Genomic DNA, 26,819 nt, shown 5'->3' on the forward strand with positions numbered 1-26,819 from the left:
TTCCATCCACTGTAACTGGTGTTTTTTAATATTTTGTACAAATATGAACCTTCATTGCGAGAAACGTGGGAAGATGAAATGTTGACACCGTGAGTCTAGTAAAAATCCAAGAGGTGCGTGTAAATGTGTCGCCATGCCAACCATGACCCAGACATAAAATATCCCTTCTTTAAAAACGCACTTGACAACAAAAATAAAAAAATAAAGGAAACAGTTTTGACAGAAAACCAGAAGAACAGACGATCTGGACCAACTGGTTTCAACAGACATGCCTGTGCTATGCATCATCCTCGAGAGTCAAGTGTTAATTAATTCAAGAATGAAGAGTGATTAACAAATGTTTTTAGCTTGGCACAGTTATAAGGTTTAGTACTGAAATGATGTCAACAGAGAGATAAAAAGTGGTGGCATCAGATAATAAAATAGACAATGTGAAGGAAGCAAATTTGCCCCAGTTTTCTCCTCTATAAATAAGAACGTTACCTGGAAAATAACCTCCTTCCTATTGACTAGACAGCTACATTTGTATAACAAAAAGTTCATAAGCAACATCTTTGATTTGATTAGATAAATTAAATGGCAGGAGAATACATATAAATATAGACAAGGGAACACAGTGCTCCGTTCCATCTTCATATCAAGAATAAAGTCTTCAGTTTGCATCTGCGCAGACTTCCTGTGGTCCGACATGTTCATGGGACAAAGTGGGATTAAAGGAGTGCTACTAGATATAAAGGGACAATAAAACATTCAAGTATTAAATACTAGTGTAAACAAATCTAGCTGTAGTACAGTACATCACTATTGTAGTGGGAATATAACATGATCATCATCATCATTGGTGGATGTGGCGTTAACCGTGGCGTCTGTCCGATGTACCGATTCGCTGGGTATCCCATGATAATAAAAAAAAAAAGAATCCTCTAATGTTTCTGAGGGACGTGAGGTGAGGGGCGACGGGTCTACGGCCCCCCGTCTGGAATCCACAGCACTTTACTCTGTTCCTGCTCCACGAAGGTGATGATCTGAGTGCAAATGAAGGAGACGCTGCCTCCCTGGACAACGCCTGCAACACAGAGGGGGGTGGGGGGGTGAAAGTTACTTACAGGTACGTAAAAACAACTAGATTAGACTAGATATTCAAATCTCAACAATATAAAACAAAGAAAAGCATTAAATTCTCATTGAGCACCTTTATAGTTTATCTTCTCGTCTTATCAGTTTTATAAACCTCCTCAGATTCTCCTGAACAATCAGGACTGTGCAGCCAGTTTATTTGCAGACACACACACACACACACACACACTGCTGCAGGGACGTGATCAGCCTCACTTCACGACGTCTGCCTCCCAACACTCAGATTTATAACTTATTTATAAACACGGTTCCCATCGTCGTGGCCTGTGTGCAGGAGCTTGCCAGACACGTCTCCCTGTTAGAGAGGGATCTACTGTGGTGTTCATTTCCAAAGCCCTCCCTCATAAATGGCCTCCTTTTATAGAGTCATTCATCAGCTGGACAGTCGGGAGTCTCAGACAGGTCGCTGCTCCAGATACAGAAACAAGGACTTAACTAAGATCTGCTTGAGACCAGAGAGACGCTGCGTACCAAAAACCTCAGATAACCTCAAGTGCTGTTAAAGACTGATTTTTTAAATATAAGTTCAATACAACACAAATAACACAGGGTATCAGTTTGATAACATATTCATACCATTATTATCGTCCAATATTTGTCACGTTTAAATCATCTAGCAACAAGATCTCATCTCCTGCAGCCTGTCGCAGTTTAGGATGACAAATTCTGTGTGTAGGACTTAAAAAGGTCTCAACAGAAAGTCGAGCATGTTAAAGAGTTTTTTTGCGCGTCATGCTGGTCCCAACAGACAGTATTACTCACTGCTGAATGCGTAATACCTCCATTATGCAACAGCAGGAGTTGAAAGTATAACAACAATACAATCTAACTGCTGGTTTGTTTATCTCAATGCCAAAGCAACAAAAACATTAAATTAAATAAAAGAGTCTGCATGAGGACATTAAACTAGAGGTGACTTTAGAAAGGTTACTTAGTGTTACTTGAGCTGGGGTAACATTAATCAAAAAGATAAACCGGTGTTCAGTTCTGTAATAATACTTAAGTTATTCACTATACACACGTTAAGTATCTCTTTTGGTATATTTCGTACGAATCTGTGCACTGATCCGTCTCTCAACTCAAAATAATTGTGGCCATTATGTAATCACTGTATCAACACCAGCTTTTGTACATCAGAGATAATGCGAGTGACTTCCACCAACCTGTGAAGAAGCGACTGTACTCCTGCTCTATTTTCTGAGCCGCCTCATACTGCTCCTTGGAATGTTTCTGAGAGAGTTTATCCCGCAGGTACAGAGGGTCCTTCTGCTCCCTGATGAGACAACACGGACATCTGTCAACAGCCTCTTGACAACATCTCATTGCACAGTTTGCTTTCAGATTCACAACATGGAACAATAAGCCAACAAGGCAATAGGTGGTTTAAGATCTCTACACAAGTTTAAGATTTGATTCTTGGGATCATATTTTTGTTTACTGAAACAAAAGGTAAGTGAAATGAATGAAAACCATTGTCATGATAGTAAATGGACAAAAACAACAAGAAATACTGTTTTAAAAAAGCAAAATGTTTGCACAAATCTAACAGGTATTACATCATTGACTGTATATACAGATGGACGACACCTCTCCCCATCCTTCCACTAACTAGAAATGAAAAGTCAAAATATCTCAGATATGAACCCTGCCATCTTTGCCACTTGGAGCGAATGCGGATGGAGCCACAGATCCAAAGTCACACCCATAAATGCATTTGACCAATCGTTAGTCTGTCTCAGCTGTCAGTCATGATGTTTAACACTGTTCTACAGCATCAGGTAACTAATTAAAGCCTAATTTGAAATGTTTTTGGACTTTTTAATTGGCTGCATGTGCCATCCAATATCCACTAAGATGGAGGAGGCGAGGTTTATGACCTGTACTGCAGCCTGCAAACAGGCGATGATCAAGACACTTAAGCTTCACTTTAGAGAGAGCAGTCATGTCGTCCATCTCTATATACAGTCTATGGAGTTTAAAGTAGAAAAACTTTTCCCAGCACACAGGTTCACTCCATATCTTTACAAAGGCTTGAGAATAAGTTGTGAGTCCTCAGACTTCATCCACTGGGAGCCTTTGACCCAAAATCCAAGCACTCTCCCTTCTCTCCCTGGCACTCAGCATATTGGTCTGCTGATGCCTCCCAGAGGATAAAAAAATCCATGACAAAGATCAAGCTTCTGTCGCTGCAGCAGGCAGGCAGTGGGAGGTGTGTTCGTGGCGGCCACTGCTGATGGGGGCACCGAGTGTTTTAGCCACCCACGCCATGAAGCAGAGCCACAGGCCCTGCGAGCTCTCCCTGGACAGCTGGCACTCAGCTGATGACAGCGACGGCTTAGCAAGAATCAATCTCCATCATGTTTGCCTGCTGCACCACTTCATAGATTTGTAGGCGTTGGGTTTGGACATGTGAGGCAGAGAAAGCCTGTTTCTGCCAGACCCGAGTGTGTCTTTGGGTTTGTGTGCATACAGTACAATGCTGAAGTTTGTGCAGATTTAATCTTCCCCTGCGTCTACAAAGGAACCAGTAGAGGGATCTTTGACATTTCACCATCATCCTATCAGAACCCAGCCGGTGGTGAGGCAGGGGAGGCTGTGGTTCCTGAACTAATGACACTGATCAAATCAGGTTGATTAATTAGCTTTAGCCGTGTCTGCAGGATGAACGTGATTATAAAGTCAGCAAAAAATCTGTACATGTCAATTTCCTGAGTAGCCCCTTCAACAAACAGATAATTAAGAGTAATTATTAATAATTATATTTCCTGGAAAGAGGTCATGCATTAACGTGGATGAGGGTGTTGTTTTGCAGCCGAGTCATTCTAATGTCCATCTTTTCGACCAAAAATTTGCCTGACTAGTAAAAGCATGTAAAGACACCATGTATGCTTAAAGATGTTGTACAGTTGCATGTAACAGATTTTGGATTAAATAAGAAAATTATGTCCAATTCCCTGACTACAAAATAAAAACAGGTGATAAAGTAGATGCTACAGACATGATGAGGACTTGTGTTTCATATATTGACATCACCAAGTCTGTAAAATCAAATTTTCTGATCATTACATTCTCATAAAAGTGCTTCCAGAGCCAAAAGTCTTGGAGTGATTTTCTCAGTGTGACCTTGTAGTGAAATTGGATAAACAGCAGCGGTACCAAAACACACAGAAGTTAGGAAATGTCATCAGGCTAGAAATCAAAAATAAATAAGTGAAACAAATTTTTTTTTTTCTTTGAAATATTACTCACTTTATCTGCTTGGAATTTTTGTAGCGAGTGAATATGACGATTGGGTAGATGTGAACGCTGTGAAGACGTTCGATGGCGTGAGGGGCAATGTCAAGTAAACAGTGACAGTCCTATGAGAGAAAATAGCAAAAGGCTGCATGAGAAATGGAGGATGGTTCAAAGCAGAATGTTGCAAAAAACATTTAGTTTTCTTTCCATGTTTTGCAATGGGTTTGAATACACATCTAAAATATAAGTTCATGTTAAACCCCATAACCAAAAACCTATTTTACCTATTTTAACAGACAAACATGATATCTTACTGACGCACACATGTGATGTTTAATACAGGGACTTCTACAACGAGATAGACTCAGCTCCTAGTTTCAATCTAAGCTGACAAAGATGCCTTTATGAGATGACTTTACCTTCTCTGTGATTTCCTTTATTGAGGCAACAGTTGTCACATCAAAATGGCCGCTCCTCCGTTTGTAGTCGATGAACACGCAGTCCTTCACCCCTCGTTCTATTGCCTGCTGAGAGGCCTTCATAATCTCTGCAAGCAAAATTAATTCCCTTTTTAATTACCTCTCAGTAAAACTTCTCTTTACAGTATGACATCAATGATACAATCCTGTCAACTTGAATATCCAGACTTTTATCTAAAATGAGCTCACCAGGCAGACAGCGACAGAACGTTGTAGGAGCCTCCTTCACCAGCATGTCCTTACAGGCTTCCACTAACGGACCCATGACCAGCACTGGTCTGGGGAACGAGCACTCGACCTTCTGAACCCGCTGGTACATCAGGTTCCCTCCATCTGAGCAGAAAACACAGGCATACAATTGATTCAAACATTCAGCAGGATGACAGAAATATAAAGGTTGTTTAATAACCCCAGCTATGAATGGGAGTATTCCTTCTGGTATTCCTTCCTTCTTTTGACTGAAATTATGGAACCCCTACACGAAGGTTAATATCTAAACAATCTTTTGGACTCTTCCAAAACATTCTAATTTCTTACCCTCTGGGAAGGGGAAAGAATCTGTGCTTATGGCGTCCAAAGCCATCAGATCCTTTCCGTCCTTGGATCCGCTGCGTTTGTGCTTCAGCTTCCGACGGAAGAAGGACCTCCGTGCAGCAGCAGACAGGGTCTTGTTGTTCTCGTCCTTCATGTCGGCCATGCTGTGTCGCCTGCAGAACTCCTGGTCCATCCTGCGTGATCACATGAAAACAATTAGAATCATACTCCTTTCTTAAAACACATTAAATTTAGGAAGATGATAATAATGGACTAGAGGAAATGCAGTAATCATATTTCCTCCAAAGTGAAAACACACACAATATGCTGGACTTACATGTATTTACTTGGAATCTGGCCTTTCTCCAGCTTCTGTGCTTTCTCATCAAGTTGCCAGGCCATCCAGTAGCCAAAATTGCCATTTGGCAGCGTATCTTCCACAAACAGGATGTCGTCCTTCTTAAAGCTTAGTTCCTGCTCCACCTCGGCCACCCTCTCATAAAGTGCTCTGACAAGAGATGAACAATAAAGCAGTTGTGATTTAGGGATCATAACAGAGGAATGAGAGAATATTCTTAAAAGTATTGACCAACATCCACAGTTTGGATGGTTTGATATGGTAAATATTTCGGGTACCTAATGAAAAATCCATCTCCGGGGGATTCTTTGATCGCAGCGAGGTTGTCCACACAATTCTGAACCTTGAACGTGATTGTTTCAGCTGGTTTCAACATTTCCAAGTAAGCTTCTTCTTTAGTTTTATTCTTCATGCTGATGCCATTGTACTGTTTGAAAACATCAATTACAGTTTTAAAAAAGGGACACTTCAGCCTGGCAGCCAACACAGAATGATTCATAATTTTCAGTAAAAGCAAGTGAAACAATGCATAAAAAAAGTCATTTTGAAGGACTTCAGTTGTACTTTCCAGTTTATGATGCAACTAAATCTCCTGAATGTGAACCTGCACATAAAAGGGGCTATCTTTCCTCAATTATGTCCAATAATGTGTTCACATTAGGTGCCCAAGTAATTTGTATTACACACATCATATTCTAGTGGATAAAAGGGATTAAACACTGCAAGTACCTCCAGTAGCAAGTCTCCAGGCAGCAGGCCATCAGGAGTCTTAGCTGGGCTGTCGTCATCCAGACTCTCTACAAAGACGCCATAAATGTTTCCTCCACAGACCTGAACGCCCAGCTCCACCTGGATCCTCTTCAGCCGCACCAGTCGAGGCTCCGCAGCCCTGCGAGAACCGGAACCAGGAATACTAAAGAAAAACCCCACAGTCACTTGTTTGTTTTAATGAAACTAAATGGTCACCAGCCATCATTGCCCACAAAAATAATAGCCACAAGACAGATAATAACCAAGGACATTGAAAATAAGAGTAAAAGTTTACAATCGTACCGGAAGGAGTTGTGTGGACTGGTGGCAGGAGTCGTCTGTTTGGACGGCGGCGTCATGGTGCCCTCGTCCTGCTCACTCAGGGTGTCGACAGCGGAGGGATTGTCCGGGGTTGTGGCTCCGCTGCCTTGAGGTGTCGGTTGGTTGCTGATGGACTCCATTCGAGAACTGAAGAGAACAGATGCAGATTAAAAAAATATTTATATTCAAATCACTCACCGGAGTACTTAAAATAAAAGTTGAATGACAAAACATATACTCTTACTTCTATAGTTCATTTTTCGGATTTGTATTCTGTTTAATCCTTGCATTCGTCAAGTGATCTCAGTTCTACAACCCATACATTTTTATCCATTGTTGGTTTGTCACTGTGGTTCCATTAGAAAACACCACTTTACAAGTACACAACCACACGTGCACAGAATTCCTGTGGTAACTGGATGTATCAGAACGAACATTATATTGAAAACAACTGCTTCCCCTGATTTATTTTTCAGACTGGTTTATTAATTCATCAAAAAGTTATAATCCCAATCTGTGTATATCACAGTTGTGGTCTTATTTCCTCCTCCTCATCATTATCATCATCTTACCCTGAGCGAGAGTGGTTGCCCAGCTGAAACATGTGAGGATTGTACTGAGCCAGAATGGTCACAGTGTCACACTGCTGCCCGATTACCAGCCGCGCCTGCTGCTCGTTGGCATTGCGAAGGTTGATTCCATTAAACTGGAAAAAAGCAGTGATTCATTAGAAAACAGAAAGAAATGATAAACCACATCCTGAAGATACTTAAGGTTGAATGTTGCGGCCAACTGTACCTCAAGGAGCTGGTCTCCGTACGCTAAGCGAGCTTGGTGTGCGATGCTGCCTCCTGTCACTTTGGACACAAATACTCCGCCGTTGTCACCGCTCACGATGGAGATCCCCAGAGGTTCAGCTCCTTTCTGTACCGTTACATTGCGCGGCTCCTCCAAGTACGGCCTTCAGGGGAGAGAAGGAAAATATTTTGTATGACTGTGATGCACTGAAGTGCGAGAGAAAAGGTGAAGACTCTTAGCAGGATGCAACATGCAGTTTTACAGGGTTATAAGCTTCGATTAAAACAAGATTCCGATTTAATGTTTAACATTATTCTCGACAGTGATTTGAGTCCAACTATTACTTTAAATGAAAGACGCACTAGACTTTGAAGAGTTTAAATGAGAAAAGAATCCGTGTCGCATGCCGAGTGCTTCTCGGATTCCAACCCAAGGTCATGCAATCATACAAAATTCATCAGCAGTCTGAATAAATAACAAGCAGACAAAAGACGATTACTCAAATGGATACACATCCATTATTTTTCATTAAACTATTCAACAGTCACATAAATCCACTGCTGCTTAGCAGAGCCAGTCTGTAAAAGTATAAATGAATTTTGTACAAAAAGAAAAAAGTGCTCTTAAAGTCTTAGTGCATTAACTGTGTTATATACAAGCAGCACAAGACAAACCTCAAGCATCTTAAAGAGAAGAACTTGTGCTTTACTGCCAGTGGAAGTCTGACAGAGGAAGTGTTAAAAGAGACAAATCTGAGAAGGAGATGAAGAGAGGAAAGAGCTCACGTGATCACACAAACCAGAAGAGAAAGATTTCAGGTTATGATGAAGAGCGACACAGAGGAAAGAGATGAGGGTAAGATGAAAGATGGTGAGTCAGCGTTTGAACAGTGTGAGATGGAATCTCACGGCTTTGTTTACTGCTTTACAAGCATTTAATCACAATGAACCTGACAGAAGCACAGACAAATGGTGGAAAACACGTCGTGTTCTGCTGAAAGATGGCAGTGCAACGACCAGGACAAGGGGCTGGCCTACCCATCCTTCCTCCTGTCCCCGACAGAAGCAGGGCTGACTGATATCCTGGGCTGGGTGGAGATGGAGCTATGTGATTGGCTACTGGAGAAAGACGATGTATCCAGGTGGACAGGGGACATTGGAGGTGTCGGGCTGCTGCACTCTGAATGTGTGAGAGAACCTGGAGAGGCAAAAGAGAAAACTTTGAATTCAAACTCACACATTTAACGTTAAGTATCGGACGATGGAGCTGCTGTATTCCATGTACCTCTGTCAGATCCAGTGGAGCGAGGATAACGAGTGGGTGGGATCTTAAGTCGCTCTGCTCGGAACTGTAAAGTACTCAGAGAGCCTAAAGAAAACAAAAAGAGAAAGAAATCATTAAAAAAGGTCAGTTCACCTAAATTACACCAAAACATACATTCTCGTACTTTCCAAGTTGTTTAGCCGTGCAGATACAGGACTTCCCCCCCCAGAAAGTTGCTTTGCAAGAGTGATAAGCTGTTCCTTTCCTGATGCTACTCTGAATAATTACCACGACGCAAATGTTAGTCACTGTGATCACCTGAGCGGAGTCAGAGAGATCGTGTTGCATCTTGTCTCTCGGTCAGTTTAGTTGTTGGATGGCGGCACCAACACTCATTAAATGCATGCCCTGTGCTATACGATATGCTGCCGGGCTGCTTCCCCCTTTTGTCCACTAATGGTTGACGTTTTATTTTACAAAAACATAAACACCAGTCGAAATTTAGCAGTTAGTGAGGACGCTCCGCACTCATTTTCATCTCAAAATCAGCAAATAAATAAAAAAACGATAAATGTATGTCTCAGTATGAAAGATATCATTTCTTTCCCAGTTGTGTCTCTTGAAAGATCTTGGTCACTACATTTTTCCATTTTATCATAAGCCTACTTGTAGCGTTGACTTTTATATTGAATACAAAAACAATGTCTCGGTTAATTGGTAATGGAAAACTTGAATAATCCCTAATAAAACTGTTCAATCAAGTCACCAGGATTTAGTTTCCGATATTTCAAACATAGAAAAATCAAACCAAAGCTACTTTGTAATTTAGATTAATACAACAGCTCATTTACAAGACGTGTTATTAATCATTATTTGTCTGAATCTAGGACTCAATACATACCGAGTCTGGCACTGGAGGGCAGGGAGTTGGTGCTGTGCGGTGGCTGGCTACACTTCATGTCGGTCGATTCTCCGGGACGCTTGTGGCTGAGGTCCAGGCTGAGGCGACCTTGATGCTGGGGGCTAAAAGTGGATGAAAACGCCTCAATAAGTCTCTGAGTGGTCAATTATTTAACTCAGAGAAAGATGTTATTAGCTACATGCCATCTGTTCATGAGATCTAGGGCAGGGTAAACACAGTTCAAATCCCAAATTAACAACAATTTGATAAGCCACAATGGAAAGATTAGTAGTCTGGCTCATGTGAACACCTTGTGTGTGAATTTGAGTGAACTCCTGAGGCGGGGGCTGGAGGACAGTTGTTGCTCTGGATCTCCTGGCTCCAGGCAGTGTAGACCGGGTTCCTCATCACAGCCGTCACAGCAGGACATGGGGCTAAACCTCGCTGTGCTGCATCTGGGAAAAGTAAAGTGTTTAACAATGACGTGCAGATTAATTATGAAGATCACAAACATCTTTGTTTACTAGGGACTTGTTCAGATGTCTTACGTGCTGCAATGCTGCTGTAGCTCGGCGGGGCAAAGGGCATGCTGTACCGATTCGTTCTCATAGGAGAGAAGCGTAACAAGTCCACCGGCTCTGGGGAGTGCTCATCATTAGAGAAACTCTGTACCTGCAAAAGACAATCAGCCAATAAGTCGAGGGATGGAACTGAAAATAGGTCCTCATTAATCAATGGGAAACTTCCATAACGAATACCAGTGGGTTTCAGTCTCTCAGTTACCTGCATGGGAGCAGGGATGTGTAATGGAGTCACATTCCTCCTCAGTGCCGGTGCTGATTTGGGCCTGTATCTCCTCCTTTCCACTGCTCTGTGTCGAGTTTTCTCTTCCTCTGCAGGTTTCTTGACGGCGGTCTTAGTCTCTCCTGGGGGAGCATCGTAATAGAACTGGTTTCCTGTCTCCCCCTTATCCTGTGTGCTTGTAGCTTGAGCCGGGGAAGCAGGGGGAGTCCCGGTGGTGATGGTAGAGTCCGACGCAGAGCTGTTCTGCTGCCGATGTTTGAACCTGAACGAGTCGCTTCTGGCGGGCGGTGTGGGAGGAGTCTGTGCGGACTCGGATATTGAGCTCTGTGGTGAGAGGTTGGGCAACTGGGTAACCGACATGTAGTCCAGTTTTGTGGGCGCCTCGGGTCTCCTGAAAGCATTCACGTCAAAGATGGACTTCCTCTGTTTGGGTTTTTTGTAGATTGACAGCTGGGCGTACTCGGGAATCAAAGCTCCCACCAACACTTTAGGCCAAGTGCCTCCACTTGGCTTGGCTGCGGAGTTCTTCACTCGGTCCACAGGTGTCTGCGGCGAGCTGCAGTCGGAGAGCACAGGGGTGAAGGTGAAGGGATGATGGTGGATCTCCTGCCTCCGGTAAACAAAGTCTGGGTGGGGATCTGAGGGAGTGTGTGAGGTGGAGAGGGAGCGGGAGTGCACGGAGCTGTGGGAATAGGGCTTGTGGTGGGAATGAGTGCTACTGCCGCTGCTGTCCAGAGAGTCCCCTGCGTCCTTCTCCCCTCTGCCGCCCGAGTCACAGCTGCAAATGTCTGTCTGTGTGGAGCAGTTGTGCTTGGAGCAGTTGTGTTTGGAGTGTCTGCAGTTCCTGCTGTGGACCTCGCAGGACTGCAGCCGGGAGACCTTTTCTGAGTCCTTTGAACTTTCATATAAACTCTGACCAGAACAGCTCTGTGGGAGGAACTGAAGAGGAAGGGGGGCAAATTAATGCATTTTAACTGCACTCGTTACACTACTACTCTCAAATCATGTTTGCAAAGAGAACCTTAGTGACTCACAGCAGGATGCAAGGCTGAAGTTTCAAATTTACCAGACAAAAGTTTCAGTTAATCCTTTTATCAAAGGTTTTCAACAGACTATTTATGTTTTTAGACCTAATGTGTTTATTTTATGAAACAGAATTGTTTAAGCATTCAATATTGTCCATTAAAAAAAAGGACTCAATCTCCTTGTTGGCTCGTTCCAAGAGAGAAATATAACTTGCTTATACATTTTTAACAGAGAGAACTTTTCAAATTTTCTCCATGCATGTACTTTCATGGGGCTTTACCACAGTACCTTGAATGGAATCAGTGGCTGTGGGTGTGTGTGTCATATATCTGAGAGGTTCACCTTCATGAGGGAGATGTTGAGAGAATCGCGGCAGTTTCTCAGCAGAGACTCACATTCGGAGAGCGACTTGTTATCGAGAGCAATTCCATCGATCTGTGGACCAAATGTAATAAGATGCCAAAAAATTACAACACAAACCATATGAAAAACAATCCACCCTCACAAGGCCTGTGAATAAGAATCCTAAAATTCACAAATTTATTATGGACAGTCAGTTAGAACATTGTGATCCAAAACACATTTGCAATTGAAGGCGGCAATAGCTGTCTCCCATTTCCATAATGCATACTAATGTATTAAGTTTCAAGGACAGCAAAAGATCCAAGATAAAGTTGCTTGATGTTTAAGTGTAGTCTCCATGGTAACAACCGTCCTGCTGAGGTGGGGGAGCAGAGGCGCACACTCATATAAACCATTGAAACGTATTGTGGATGTAATGTGGTGAAATAGCTTTAAAAACATCTCAGAAACTATTATCATGAAAATTATCAAATCATCTCAATCAGAGTTTGACAGCTAATCCTTGACAAATGCCTTGTGTCATTTACTATTAGCATAAATAAGGATATAATACATAGTTTACCCAAATTCTAACTCAACCAATATTCTGTGAAGATAAGTACATATTGTTGGTGTGTAATGTAGATTTGGCAAACAGTTCTAAAGGGTGTATTGAGTTAAAAAGATCAGTAGAGGGCACCAGAGCCCAGAGTCAACACCCTCAAGTTGTCTCATGGTTTCAAATGATAATAAATCATTTCTATATAACAAACAAGCTTTTTCATCAGCATACTCACAGCTAAAATTCTGTCACCAATAGTGAGAGCACAGTCTCTTGCTGCTGGACTTCCTGGAGCCAAAGTGGCAACAAACACTCCACTCTCCAGACCAATGCCGCTGTCTGAGAAGGAAGACGGAGACAGTGAGGAGGCATATTTATGATAATCATCAAAAATAACAAGCAAATACAGAGATAAATTACTGTCAATTTAAGCTTGAAGATGACCTTTGTGTCCAGTAAGGTTTATCTGGATCGGAGTCACAATCCGTCCTCCGAGCGACTTCCTTCGGCGGACCACCATATTGATCACCCCCTCTCCGCTCAGCACTGCTTTGATCACCTGCTTCCTGTCCTTATTAGTCAGGTCCACATCATTAATTTTCAACAACCAGTCGTTAACCCTGCACAGAGAGAAAAGAGGGAAGATTTGATTTATCAAGCTCTCAAAGAAAATAAGGATATGAAGGTAAGGACATTTAAAAATGTTTTTACTTTTTTACAGAAGTATTATAACAGTTATTATAAAATTTAGCAAACAAATTATCAAGAAATATTGTTTTGGTATCCGAATAAAACCTCAAGTGATCTATTGGCACAGATATATCAAAAGTACTATGATACCCCATTGATAAAGTGACTTTATTAATAGGAGCAGCAAAGCAGATATTTACCTTAATCTTCCTTCAGCGATACTTCCTTTATCCACCTTACTGACAAATATGCCACAGTCTCCTGGTAAATAAGGATCATTTACCCCTTCCGCGATATCAAACCCAAGTGCTTTCAAATCCATGTCCTAAAAAAAAGATGGTTTAATTGTACATTCATTGACTTTAAGGTATTTTTCTAAAGATACAGAGGAATTGTTGATATTATAGTGGATCTTACTCTGTGCTTCTCGATTTCAACAACCTCTGTCTCCCACTCCATGGAGTCCGTGTCGATGGCTGAATCATGTGAACTGTGAGCCATTAACTGACGAAACCTCGCTTCCTCTTCCATCTGGTCCTCCACCTTTTCTCTGCAGGAAACATACAATCTGACTTTCTTAAATAAATTAAATCACCTGGAGGAGTTATCAAACTCTGCTCAGTGAGTGACATGATTTCTCCACTGGGTGTCACCAAAGATCTGGTTAGAAATCTACACCCTGGATCCACAAACAAGGGGGTCACACGGATTCATTCACATGAGAAACTTAAAGAATATGCAGGAATGACTCACTTTAGTTCTTTTAGTTCCCGCGCAGCGTCGTTCTTCTGTTTCCTCATGTCATCCAGATTCCTCAGAGCATCTGCCAGATCGCTCACAGCTCGGTCCCTCTCTCGCCTCAGGTTGTCACACAGTGTGCTGACAGATGAACAGATTTTCAAACAAAATGTAAACAAATCTATTTTAGTCCGAGACTCTCTTACCATTCTGCATTAAAACGTATCTGAACAAACGTGATGCCTTCGAAAGCAGCTCCTCACCGAATGCTCTCCCTCTCAGCCACTATCTTGTCCCTCTCCTGAAAGGCCCAGTCCCGTCGGCACTTGGCGACCTCGGCCTCCTGCAGCGCCTCCTTCAGCTCCTGAGAGATGGCCTCGTACTGCTTCCTCAGCATTTCAATCTCCTTGTTGGCTCGTTCCATGTCCACAGTGGCAGAGTCTTGTTTCTGGAGGAGATGAAGAACATGTAAAATAATGAACATCAGTGTTATATTGTGCGTTACAACTGGTGCAGGGAGATACAGGCTTTGAATCTAATATTTTCCTTAATTGTATAATAGACACATTGTGAAGGATTTTGATTAACTTAATTATTTAGAATCTATAACATGAGAAATTATTTTGCTCATCAGGTCCCGATACACAAGCTTCAGTAAAAAAAAAAACCACACACACACACACAAACCGTTGTCAGGCAAGAAGTTTAACACCACTCAACTTTTTCATCAACACATGGTTACATCATCAGGCGTACAAAGTTTGCCAATCAAATATATGCAAACACACATATTCCTCATAGATTATTTTTGGCCTGAGTGATGACCTTGTGATCACTGTGCATGGGAATTTACAGAAGTACACATGGGTGTTTAAGAGAAACAGATTTGTCCCAAATGAGAGACTCAAGTAATTTCAAGATGACATATTTTTTTCATCATCCATCCATCCATTATCTATATCGCTCATCCTTTGGAAGGTCATGGGGGGCTGGAGCCAATCCCATCTGACATTGGGCAAGAGGCAAGGTTCGTCCTGGACAAGTCATACAAGCAATCATACATACAGAGACGAACAACCATTCATACTCACAACTATGGACAATTTAGAGACTCCAGTTAATCTAACCCCAATCAGCATGTGCTGTGTCAGCACCAACACATCATCAGCTCACAGCAAGATCATTTTTAAGTAAGAAATCTTGTTTATTCTTAATTAAAATTCTACATATTTGGTTGCATTTGTTTTCTTTTAATTCTTCGTAATTAATAACATAGGTTTCTGATAAAACTATGTGCCATCTTTTTAAATATTTTGACATTTTTGACTCGCCAATGGTGACATTTCACCATAAAAATCTATTTTAGTGAGGGTCTAGTGTGAAGTGTGTATAATGAATATATATCTATATGTGTAGCACTTTGTTACTCCCTTTAAATATCTACACAGTGAGGAGACTGTCAAGGGTAATGACAGCATTAATCAAGTCCATGGCTTAATTAATTCCATTAGAATTGAGTGCACTGTTGTTCCGGTTAATTATCAATTTTTGATGCAGCACAGTTTCATTGTGCTCTTCAAAGTCAGAGAGAAGCTTTTCCCTGTAATTACTGGTAATTTTCTAATGCAGGAATATCAGGACTTTAATTGCAATTAGTCCGATAATACGTCTCTCAACAAAATCAATGTGTGGAAACCTGCCAGCAAAAAAAAAAAAAAAAGCATTTACTATTGTATGAGATGGGATGAAGGGATTATTGTCAGAGGAATAAATCAATCCCTCCATTTGTAATGATGAGTCTCCCGTCTGTCTGACTACCTGTCTGGCCTGGTAATACTCTCGCAGCAGCTGGTCCCTCTGGATGATGGCCTCCGTCCTCTCCTTGCGGGCCACGTCCCGCTCCTCGCGCACCGTCTCGATGTCCTTGCTGGCCTGGCTGAGCTCTTTCTGGGCCTCGGCCTTGTCCTTCACCTCGTGGCAGTATTTCTCCAGCAGCTCGTTCTTTTCGCAGATGGCCCGGTCCCTGTCCACCAGCGATGATGCCAACTCCTTCATGTCACAAAAAACAAATTAACAGTGAGTGAGAGATTAAAGATGAATACTCATAACAGTCTGAATTTCATTTTAAAGCCATTCATTTGTAATGAGGATTTTCATGACAAGGGCGTTTCTATTTTGTACCGTTGTTAGTACCAACTTCCTTGTTTACTGTGCAAGAGCGATGCTGGAATTTCTCCTTCAGGGATCAATACAATCTTATCTCATTGAGCAAAAGGTGACACTAAGCACCTCTTTTTTAAATAGCCATTATGACTTTTCTTTGTTACCGGACAATTCACCCTGAACCTATGTTTAGGCTGTATCCTAATAAAACCAATAATGACATATGATTACTTTTTGGCACACCTTATGAAACTCTGGGTGTAGCCATAACAAACAATGACAGCAGTAACTCTAACCAGTATAACTGCAGTAAAAGCATTCTTTTTAAATTGAAGCAATGGGAATACATTTTATGTTTTTTTAGAAATATAATTTAGTAAGGCCTGAGTTCTCAGTGTAAAATGCAGGACCTGATTTAACCTACAATAAAGAAAGTGGAGCACCTACCTCCACAGAAGGCATTAAACAGTTCCATTAAATGAAGCACCAAATTTCACACACTCACAGATTTCAGTTCCCTACATGTGCCACCCCCCCCCCCCCCCCCCCCCCCCCCCGAAGATACATGAATAATTTCCTTGGACAGCTAAGAAAAATGATTACAAAAAATGCCTCACAATATTTCAGAAAGTGGAACACAATACCTGAACCCCACCAACATTTTATGGGTTCTTCCCCGATCCATACCACATCCTTCCACTAAGTTTCATGTTAATCCGTCACATACTATTTTTGCATAATCTTGTTTAGATCCAAGCAAACAGAGGTGAAAACATATCCTCCTTGATGGAGGCAACTATGGGAGCTCTTGTTCTAGCTGTTACCTGTCGCAATGCCTCCAGCTCCTCATTGGCCACCCGTCTCTCACAGGAAGTGTTCTTCAGCTTGGCCTCTGCCATCTCCATCCCAGTTTGAAGCCGGTCCACTTCTTTGATCACTTGGTCCCGCTCGCTCATGATCAAACGATACTCGCTGATCACAGAGTCCCGCTCATCCTTGTATTTCTCACTGTCCTTCGATGCCTTGAGTTGCTGGGTCTTCAGCCGCGTTGTTTCTGATTGCAGCCGCTCCATCTCTCGCTGCAGCTCCTTGTTCTGGGATGCGGCCTTGGACAGTTCCTGCTGCGTGCTGTCAAACCTGCAGCAAATAGGAAATGTTTTGGCTATGATTTTTGGTGCAGAAACAAAACAATTTGTAAAAACAGGGACAGGCAGAAACAAAAGCTTGAAGTCTTATAGTCATAGAGGAAAAGTTCAAATTGGAAAGCGTCTGTCCAACTGCAAAGCCTCATCTGGATTAAGAATGTTTTAAGTACTATGCGGCTTTTTAAAGTTCCTGAGTGTGCAAATAATAGTGCTGCTGGTTTTGTATCCATGATATTTCCAGCTTTACCTTCTTATAGACGAGGAGTACTGTTGCTGGTAGTGGATGGCGGCGTCCCTCTGCTTCAGCAGCATGTCCAGCTGTTTCTGCAGACGGTGGTTCTCCTCCTCTGCCTGCTCCAGACGACTCAGGTCTACGTTGTGACTAGCAGTGTTCTCGTTGTAGCGCTTCCTCAGACCCTCGTAGTCGCCCTTCATGGCCTCTAGCTTGTCCAAGGCTGTGTCGTACAGCTTGTTGAGGACATCAGGCGACCCCTCCCTCATCACCTGGAAATGACATCAGGCATCATGACTCACCTTGTTTCACGAGGTATGTAAACGGGCAGCTTTCACACAATATGTTACAGAGTATTAACCAGAGTATGACAGATGACATGGGATATTCATGATAATTACTCTTTCTATTGATCATGTGATAATCACAGGAAGCTTCGCCATGTCTCACATCCCTCTCATGTTTATCTTTGGATAGACGTCACACAACTAATTTTATACCTAATTTGACTAAGTAGCTGTTCCCCTAATAATGACATAAACTCTGCCGACAGTGAAGCATGCTACCAAAGAGCCAATGAAATACATTCCCGATTCCCCATCCCCCATGGTTATGTAAGGTATTGCTAAAATTTAATGATCCGACCTTCTGGTTGCAGAGAGGCTGAATATACAGTGTCAGACAGTGTAACAGTAAAGAACTAAGGTTAAGTCATTTATCTGATCTGAAAGCATGTTTTGATTGATAGACACTGGAGGACTGACTGTCTGTTTCTCTGGATGATGTCCTCTCGGAAGGAATGGTCACTGACAGAGAAATAAATAGATTTCGGTCTCAAATCAAGATCCAAAAGAGCGAATGTCAACGTTTCTACGCTTGACACCAGTACATATATCAGTATTTGCATCTGTATGTGTACAATCTGAAATGCAGATGGGACAGTTGCAAGGTACCTGTTGGTGCAGCATCCTCATGTCAGCAACCTCTCGCTGGTCGTCATCATGCAGTCTCCTCAGCTCCTCGCAGGCCTGCTTCACGTGGTTGTGCTCCCTGACCAGCTGGATGTTGTCCTGTCTCACCGCCTCCACCTCGTCCTTCAGCTGGGCGTGCTCGCTCGCCAGACGGCTGTGCAGCGTACTGAGGAGAAAACACAGCAAGTACCGTCAGACTGTAAGCACTGCCAGCCGAGCTTAAAATTAGCATTATAGCCAAAGTAAAGGCATAACTTATGAGCCACAAGACAACAGATGCTCAACTGATTTATCGTAAAAAGTTTTGATAACTGACCCCAAGGAATATTTTGGATTCTGGTTTTTAAACTACTTAAACAGTTTTTTGTATTGCTTTTGATTACAGAAATGTATGTAATATAACAAATTATTTGCATTTACATTTCAGATACTCTGTTTGAGTAAACATCAGAAACTTTGTACCTGCGTTTCTGTGTCCGCTATTGCTACATAACCTGCATCCTTTTAAAGGGTTATTCTATACCTTGAATAAAAATCATGGGAAGCTCTAGAAAAAAATAACCCTCTTGGTTATTAGGTACTGTAGAATAATTAGTATTATAGTAATATTACTTAAAGCCTTATCGTTCAGGCCGTCATGCCACTTATGAGTTACTTGTATACAGTGAAACAGCCTCCTATGTAATACTGCTTCTCTGGTAACTGTACATACATGAATCACCAACAGGCCAAATAAAACCCTCCCATGACTGCTTAGAGCGATGTGTAATGCATGGGCCAAGTGACATATTGATTTAACTAGAAATCATCAGGCAGGCATGAATGTGATTTCTCATTCACCGAGGACAGCGTTTAGTGTCAATGGATAAGAGCAGAGGCAGACAGGACAATAACAAGTGAAGACTTTCTCTGATGTGCGAACAGGGCTGAGGAGGAGAGGCTTAAACATGGCAATAATCCTTCATCTGTCTGTTGGCGTTTGGGCCAGATGTCGGTTCCCTTCACTTTGGAGACAGTATGGCATCATTAAATCACACAAATGGACCAGCCTCCCCTTTACGTCAACTCGGCACAGCTTATTGCACGGGACAACAAATGCTCGGTTCACATCATTATCCTCATGGCACAGATGTCGTGGCATGCATATAGGGTGCGGATGATGATTACAGAGCATGCTTTGGCATGAACTCTTCAAGAGGGGGCATTACTTATAGAAGTAATTCAGTTTGCAGTCGATATCATTGGTCTGAAGACATGACTGGATTTATGCTGCTATGAACATGATAAAAACACTTTTTTTTTAGAGAATCTAAAAGATGAAATGAAATTGATGAAGGGATTCAAGGCTAAGTCATCTGCTTTTGGACTCCATCCATATTGCTCTAAATAAAATAAAATCTGTTCGATGCAATCTGCTGTGAATATGTCAGAGGAGGAACTGAACATCAGCTAAAACCCTGCAGGCTGTGCGTGAACGAATACAGCACAGATGTAGCGGCTGTTAAAAAATTTACAAAGGCCCTGTAGTAAGCTTTCAACTCACTAGTAGAAGTCTGCCTTCTTCACAGCCTCCTCACACCTCTTCAGGGTGGTGCTGTGCTGGTTCTGCAGGGATTGCAGGTCTGCCATCGCCTTCATGCACTGCATCTTCAGACGCTCGTAGTCATGACCTGCTTTTGAGTTTGGTCTATTTCACCGAGAGCGAAGGAGGGAGACAAAAATGCATCAGAGTTAAGTTTAAAGAAGCCACACGGGAGGGTGACAGAAGAATAACTGAGAAAACCAAACTTTGCGCTTAAGAGAGCCAGCAGATGACAGGCGCGTTTAAAATTGCATGCTCACCAGTTGTCGAGCATATTTTAAAACAATGTTGTGTTTTCGTTGCTCTGAAAAGCAGAACATGGCAATATGCCTTGATTCACAGAGTGCAGGTACACAAGGTACACAGCTCCTTTTTGTAAATGTTTGTTCTGGAAAACAAGTGTGCGAGATTAGAACAGTACCTGCAGTCATCGAAGGTGGTTCCAGGCGAGGAGAGTGCCAGACGTTTGCGTAGTTCGTCCCTCTCGCGGGTCACGTGTCGGAGCTGGAAAAGAACCGTCTCCATCTTCTCGTTGACCGGGTGGCTGTCCATGTGGGCGGGCGGTGGGGAGGAGGCTTGAGCGGGCGTACCTGTGAGAGTCAGCATGTCACTGGAGGCATGGGCCGTTCACAGAACTCAAGTGATGGGGGATTTTAGAGCAGCTGCATCTGCGTCACTTGTTTCAAATGCTCATTCAGCCGATAACGTCAAAGTGTTTAACTAATGTGTTTTCTTTATTTAATTTTTTTACTGAAACCTTGGAGAATTTGAAGAGAAAATGAAAACAAGGATAAAAGAAGCCTTAATAAGTGTCAGACGGAAATAAATTGGTGTTTACATGGAGTAATAAAAGCGATCTGTCGCAGCTACTGGACCAAAACACTTATTTACAGTAAGCTACAAGAAAAATAAAAAATGCTTAATATTCTACCTACCACTGTTTTAACCATTAACCTCACTGCTTGTAAATATATCACAAAGAAAATCCCCCACTGATACAAATCAAAGTTTCCCTTTCAGTGACATGAACCAGTCAAATCCTCTCTCGCACAAAGAATGACTAAATGAAACAGGTCTGTGTGTGTGTGTGTGTGGGGGGGGGGGTAGAGGGTTTCTAAATCCTTCTCACATCTGTGTAATCACTTGCATGTGCTCAGAGTCTAAACAGGCAGTGACCAAATGACTGACAACCAACAGCTTGTTTATAAAACTGGTTGGTTCTTTAGAGCATGCGTATTGTTGTTATCTTAAACCAGGGAGAAAATATGTTCTTATGATATGTCTGCACCAAAACACCTGAACGTCACCACGAGCACCACACTCACCTAAGCTGCTGAGAGAGCTGCTGCTTTCCGAGTCCGACGGCATGGTGGACAAGACGCTGTAAGTAGACCCTGCAGAGGCGAACAAAAACATTAAAGTCAGCTCCGAGTGTACTCGAGCATGTCTGCATTATAGCTGGATGATTATCTCCAGCATTGTATGGTACATCAAGGCTCTGCAGCTTGGGTTACATTCAGGGGCCTTCACTGAAAAAAGGCCAGCTGGAGGCATAATAAGGTGGGACTTTCCCCAACTTTGGATGACGGGCCTGTGGGCTGACAGCAGAGTGTGGCTAATTATCAGTTGGTCAGGGAGCTTGAATACTGACGAGCCAGGGCCCCAAAGAGGCTGCAGCCTCCGAGCTGCTTCTTTTATCTCCTCTGACAACATCTCACACAGTCCCCCCTGTGAAAGCCCCGTCTTTTATAGCCTACAGTGATCCATAATTAACTGTACAGAAAGGAAGCCTCAGTACAACACTAAGTATTATGGAGGAGATGGTGTTATTTGAAAAACCCAAAGAATTGTGGTTTTTAAAGAGGATCAGAGAGGCTGCGACTAAAAACAGTTTATCCCCAAAGAACTTTATTATCTGGGAAGAAACTTTGTGTAGACAGTGTTACAGCCTTGTTATTTTGATTGCATACGTTTCTGTAGAAAAAAAATTTTATTGTGTAAAACTGGGCCTAGTTCAGCTCTGACAAAACATAGCAAAACATTTATTTGAACGTAAACGCGGTGGGTTGAACACCCGGGTTGAGAGGGCCGTTCTTGACGTTCTTGTTGGAGAATCTCAGAGCTAGATGATATGGGTTTAAAATCTGTGCTTAGAGTATTACATATCTTAATTATAGCAGCATGCCCGGTAACGTGTTGAATAACCCGGAAATCACATCAAAAAGTTGCACAAATGTTGAGATTAAATCATGCCACTGGTGTCACTGGTGTTAAGTTAAGGCAGAATAACAAAGAGTTGGTAATTGTTGAGGTGTCAATGTCGGGTTGTTTGTTTTAAATAATAACAGACATTGCCAGTCTTTGTTTCTGAAGCTATTCAACTCCCCTTCTAGCTCTTCAGATGGAGTATCCTGATGCTTTAAGGACTGTAATGAGCAGTTATCTCTGCCACTGGGTTTTTGATACTGCTGAGAGCCAAAGTCAAAGCTACACACATCATTCTCCAAAATGCTGCGTCTTGCAGATATATCCCCATGTACAGTATCTCCGCCAATAAGTAACACAAAACTGTGGCTCAGAAATTCCACAGAACTTTAAGTCATTTAGAAACAGTGTCTACATTACAGGGTTTATACACCAGAGAGCACTAACTTTATTTTTCAACTAAAAAACGTCCCACTCCGGATACATCAAGGTCATAATTCTTCTTTTGAAAACATTAGAGAGTGCGTTTGTTAAACTGTATCCATGTCACAAAAAAATTATGACTGATACACCATTATTAGATGTATTCGAGTCTAAAATATTGATACCAGCAAATGATATCCATTGAGCTATAGTTTTTCTGTAATTTTCAAAAACGTACTCAATTTATTTTGTCCAATCAAAAGTAAAAATCGAATATATTTAACTAACAATCATATGAAACTAAAAAACTGCAAATCCTTACATTTGAGGTCATAAAATCCACTAATGTTTTACATCGGATCTTGACTTAATGACGAGTAGATTATTAAAAGTCATATTTTGTCAACTGAATCGTTTCAACACATCAATCACAACATTTATCGTAAAATGTGATGTTTCCACACAGTTCTACCTGTAAGCGTTTCAGACAATAATGAATTGTAATCATGCTTGAGATGTCCAACAAGCTGCACAAATCTAGATCAAAAAGCCAGAGGTGCACATTGTACTGTGATCCAATTTGGCCGGAGGATGAGAAGCTTATAGTTCAGTTAAATCAGCCACTTCCACCCCTGATGTAAACTAGCAGGAGCATGACAAACGATTCTATTTACCCACGTCCTAGTCCTCTAAATCAATCCCTGGTTGGCCGAGTTCCCACTAGCTAAAGGAGACCGTGAGTTTGATTAAGACTGGAAGGAGCCCAGCGAACATGGCTCACCCCTCTTTTTTCCCAGCAAGGGACTGAAAGAGAGAGAGAGAAAAAAAAAAAAGACTGATGTGCCTCAGGAACCGTGGCATCCCATGGATCAAGCTCTCTTTGTTCTCGCTCTAGCTTAAGTTTCCCATGACTCTGTTTGAGCAAAGAGTGTCTCAATGGGCAAGGTTCACTGTGTCATAGCTCACTCACTTTTCTGCTCCGTGAAAGTCATGTGACCTGGACCTCGCTGTGGTCTGACCCTCAGCGCTCAAGTGTCTCATTTAGGCTGATTTCTTAGCTACTCAATGCCCTTTGGAGGTTTTCTAATCTACCTAAAACGTTCATGAGAACAAGATGGAAAGGGGGGGGGTGAAACAGTTGGAGAGCTTCGTCTTTTTCAGAACTGAAAACACAAGCACAAACACTGAGTGCTGATATCTTCTAAAATCACATCTGATACTCTATCAGTGGAGTGGGGTAGGAAACACTGAGCGCTTTATAAGGACAGTCACATGGTTTGACTCAGATCTGACAGCTTTGCAAGCAGTTAAATGTAATCTCTCATCCCAGGGTAAACGGACAGGTTAAAAATAAGATCTTACATTTTCTCAGAATTCAGCAACCTTTCTTAGTTCTGTCTCCGGTAAAAAGCACCCATCAATTTGGTAAACGCTGGGCTAAAATTCATATTTTGGCCAGTCAACTACAACTAATGTTATATACACAATAAGTGTTACTCAGCAAAACGTATTGTATCTATCCTTAAAGTCTAACAAACGTGTTTACTGCACTTCCTTCCCGATAAAACATGCCCACTGGAAATAGCAGGTGATAAGCCAAACCAGTGAAATCCAGCTTTTTACTCTCCTACTAAAGATCAGTCTTATTTAGCCGTGGCACAGGTGATCCAAGTGAACACGTCAGCCACGGTACACGCCCTTGTGATACGCTGCCATCGTGTTATTGTCCCTTAAGACGAGAACAATGTGTAAACAAAAAGGTCTCTCCTGTCAAAGCCCTGAAGATATGGTTATGCAACAACCACAGAATATCTTTAATCATTAAAGAAAAGCAAGTAAAACCCCTCAGGGACAAACACCTTATTAAGCACTGTATAAACATGCATCTTATGCAGCTCGGATCATCTTAATAAGCTAAACTGATCACCCTTACTGGCAATTGATTTTGGAGCATTTGCCGGGGTTAACTGAGGAAGCGTTCACATTGTTTTGATTTCAAAAGGTGATCTGGGTCCATCTCCCTGTGGGATTCGAGGTGACTGGGGAGTAACAAGATCAGGCTGCTGACAGTGCATATTATTAAAGAAACAGACTGTAACAAGCCACTGTTTTCCTGGGGAAAGGCCCTTCTTTTGGCTGTGCAGTGGAGGAACCTGTCCGCCCAGTAGCAAACAGCGGCTCAGCCCATTTCTGTCCCGTGTGACTGCAAACAAGAAGCTGCACACAGTACAACAAACTGCTGCGACCGGCCTAGAGCGTCTGAGAAAATAAAAGAGTAGAAAAATGAACTCACTCTGCAGCTTCACTCCTCTTATAAATAATTAGGACAGAATAAATGCATACTTAATTAATAATACCGCACATCCAGCTGAGCGAATATGATACAATAGCTGAGTGTCAGAGAATTAACTACAAATGCAAATACTGTTTTTGAAATGCAAACATGCAGTGGAAGTGCTGAGCAAGCATTATTATAGTCGAGTAAATCTGTAGCTTCAGACTAGGGGGTGTGATGAAGTATTTTTGTGAGTGCACAGGATAAAATTAACCTCATATGACACTGAGCGCGCTACAGAGAAGAGTAAAAACATCCCAAAACGATTAGAGAGGAGGCTGAGATCTGTGCCATCGTATCACTGCATCATCTGCAAGCAACAATATGTAAAGACACAAAGTTGTTATCAGGTAGATCGTACGAGGCTGAAACAAAAAGAGGCATGAAGGCTGAATATGTGTTACGTTTAAATAAATGAAAATGGCGCACAATGTAGGGTAAACTCACCAAATCAATACTGAGCTGTGTGCATTAACACATTTAACTCTTACCTCATTTATTTGACTTTGACAGTGGGGTATTGATTCTCACCCACACTCACAAATACACACACACAGACACAGACACACAACTGGTCACTACATTGATTGTTTAAGTATTTTTGGGTCCATTAAATACTTTCACAAAGGGCTGGCAGGCTGTGCTTTCAGTGACAGGGCAAAGGAAACAAGCACAGTAGTGTGTGTGTGTGTGTGTGTGTGTGTGTGTGTGTGTGTGTGTGTGTGTGTGTGTGTGTGTGTGTGTGTGTAAATAAGCATCAGGTCCCATGATTGTGCAGCCCTCTCTCACACACACACACTTTGTATACTTGCCCAGGGGAAGAGTCGTGCCCTTCATCAACTTGTCATATGGTCAATACTCCCTAATGTTGGTCAGATCTACATTCAGACCAGGCTGGATCACAACCACAACCCTTCAGTGTGATAAAGCTGCACAAACCTCCACACTAACCTACTTTTACTCATGGTTTCAAACAATCCCCAGTCAATCTACACATGGGGTATCGAACCCTGGCTGCTCACCGGTCGTGTGGTCCACTGGTCCGGTGCCGTTGAGCAGCACCGCATGCAGGTGAGGGTTCGTCTCCTCCAGAGCCGAGCACAACTGGGAGAAATGGTCCCGGTCCTTGCTCATCAGGATCTTCAGGAGAAGCTCCACTTTCTCCGGGTTGGAGGCGCAGCTGTGCCCCAGCTCGAAGCTCTCCGCCGGGCTGAGGCTCCCGCAGCGAGCCAGCACCTCCACCACCCGGTCCACGTCCGTTATGGACTCCACCAAGTTCTGGTAGCACGTCTCCAGTAACTCTTTATTCCTGGGATCCATCTCTTCTCCTTCTTCTTCCTCTTCTCTTTCTTCTTCTTTAGTTTCGCTCCCCTCCTCCCTCCCTCCAACTCCTTCGCTTCAACCAAACCAGCTCCGGGGACAAAACCCAGCGTCTTAATCTGTTCCTGGTCGTCAACTTCCAGTTGCAACCCCCCCCCCGGACTAGAAGTCACCCCTGACCCGGCTGGAGGAGCTACCCGGCTCGGCCCGGCTGGGCACGGTTATCGACCCGAACTGAGGGATACACCAGAAGTAGCCATATTTGTTGCCCAAGGCTGTTGACTGCGCGGAGATGACAACACATTTTCCCCCCGACCTGCTCCCTCCGTGTCCTTCCCCCGGGGAAAGCAAAACAGAGCCAAAGACGTCGGTCCCTCGTCCTGTCCCGCTCCTCAAGAGCTACGGGGACATTAGGGCGCCGAGCTGAAGTCGTGCGGACATGTTGAAAAGTGGAGAAACTCCTGAGCGGCGCTTCCCTGGGAAACTACAAACTCCGCCATGTC

General features: G+C 42.7%; 1 protein-coding gene across 2 annotated transcripts; it reads right to left on the bottom strand.

The window, feature by feature from the left end:
* LOC133027646 (disks large homolog 5-like) lies at positions 1–26,819 on the bottom strand. Of its 2 annotated transcripts, none has more exons than XM_061094714.1 (33): positions 26,019–26,819; positions 21,359–21,427; positions 20,455–20,608; positions 19,995–20,138; positions 18,434–18,617; positions 17,496–17,752; positions 16,928–17,240; positions 15,759–15,989; positions 14,204–14,388; positions 13,956–14,081; positions 13,620–13,752; positions 13,403–13,527; positions 12,957–13,132; positions 12,748–12,851; positions 11,951–12,043; positions 10,562–11,521; positions 10,327–10,450; positions 10,089–10,233; positions 9,779–9,900; positions 8,899–8,982; positions 8,652–8,811; positions 7,615–7,777; positions 7,389–7,522; positions 6,799–6,963; positions 6,475–6,658; positions 6,024–6,172; positions 5,725–5,895; positions 5,391–5,581; positions 5,043–5,186; positions 4,794–4,921; positions 4,387–4,496; positions 2,301–2,410; positions 1–1,066 (listed from the first exon to the last, which is right to left on the bottom strand). In XM_061094714.1, exons 1-33 carry the CDS (start codon positions 26,314–26,316, stop codon positions 963–965), a joined length of 5,940 nt encoding a protein of 1,979 aa, XP_060950697.1. In that variant the 5' UTR covers positions 26,317–26,819; the 3' UTR covers positions 1–962. The 2 variants fall into 2 exon arrangements, with proteins under 2 accessions (XP_060950697.1, XP_060950696.1); XM_061094713.1 differs by having other exon boundaries at positions 20,455–20,623.

The sequence above is a fragment of the Limanda limanda genome, chromosome 21, assembly GCF_963576545.1.
Source record: "Limanda limanda chromosome 21, fLimLim1.1, whole genome shotgun sequence".
NCBI lineage: Eukaryota > Metazoa > Chordata > Actinopteri > Pleuronectiformes > Pleuronectidae > Limanda > Limanda limanda.

Coding starts and splice junctions, on each gene's coding strand:
- LOC133027646 (XM_061094713.1), bottom strand. CDS start 26,316: ATGGATCCCAGGAATAAAGAGTTACTGGAGACGTGCTACCAGAACTTG. Junction 8,983..9,778: donor GCCCTCCAGTGCCAGACTCG/GTATGTATTGAG, acceptor TGTTTTCTTTAG/GCTCTCTGAGTACTTTACAG. Junction 4,922..5,042: donor GTTCTGTCGCTGTCTGCCTG/GTGAGCTCATTT, acceptor TTTTGCTTGCAG/AGATTATGAAGGCCTCTCAG.